General features: G+C 66.5%; 1 protein-coding gene across 1 annotated transcript in view; it reads left to right on the top strand.

The window, feature by feature from the left end:
- Nucleotides 1-102: 102 nt before the first annotated feature.
- Nucleotides 103-200, top strand: part of LGALSL (lectin, galactoside-binding-like) — a gene marked incomplete at its 5' end in the record, with an annotated part of 4,439 nt that continues 4,341 nt past the window's right edge. Inside the window, one exon of the mRNA XM_010141040.1 lies at nt 103-174. Coding sequence (XP_010139342.1) covers nt 103-174 — 72 coding nt within the window. The remainder of the gene's footprint in view (nt 175-200) is intronic.

The following is a 200-nucleotide window of genomic DNA, read 5'->3' as shown; positions in this document are numbered from 1 at the left end:
CCTGCGGAGCGGAGCGGAGCGGAGCGGAGCGCGGAGCCGCGGGGGGGGACCCGGGGAGGGCTCCGCCTGTCGCTGCCTCAGCGCTCTCCTTTCTACCTGCAGAAGATAGAGGACGGGCATTTAAACAACTCCCTGGGATCCCCGGTGCAAGCGGACGTGTACTTCCCTCGCCTGGTAAATCACCGTGATGGGGGGCTTTG

The sequence above is a fragment of the Buceros rhinoceros genome, unplaced genomic scaffold (assembly GCF_000710305.1).
Source record: "Buceros rhinoceros silvestris isolate BGI_N320 unplaced genomic scaffold, ASM71030v1 scaffold12788, whole genome shotgun sequence".
NCBI classification, from domain to species: Eukaryota; Metazoa; Chordata; class Aves; order Bucerotiformes; family Bucerotidae; genus Buceros; species Buceros rhinoceros.
Note: the sequence above shows the minus strand (reverse complement) of the source record. Positions and strands in the feature narration are given on the sequence as shown.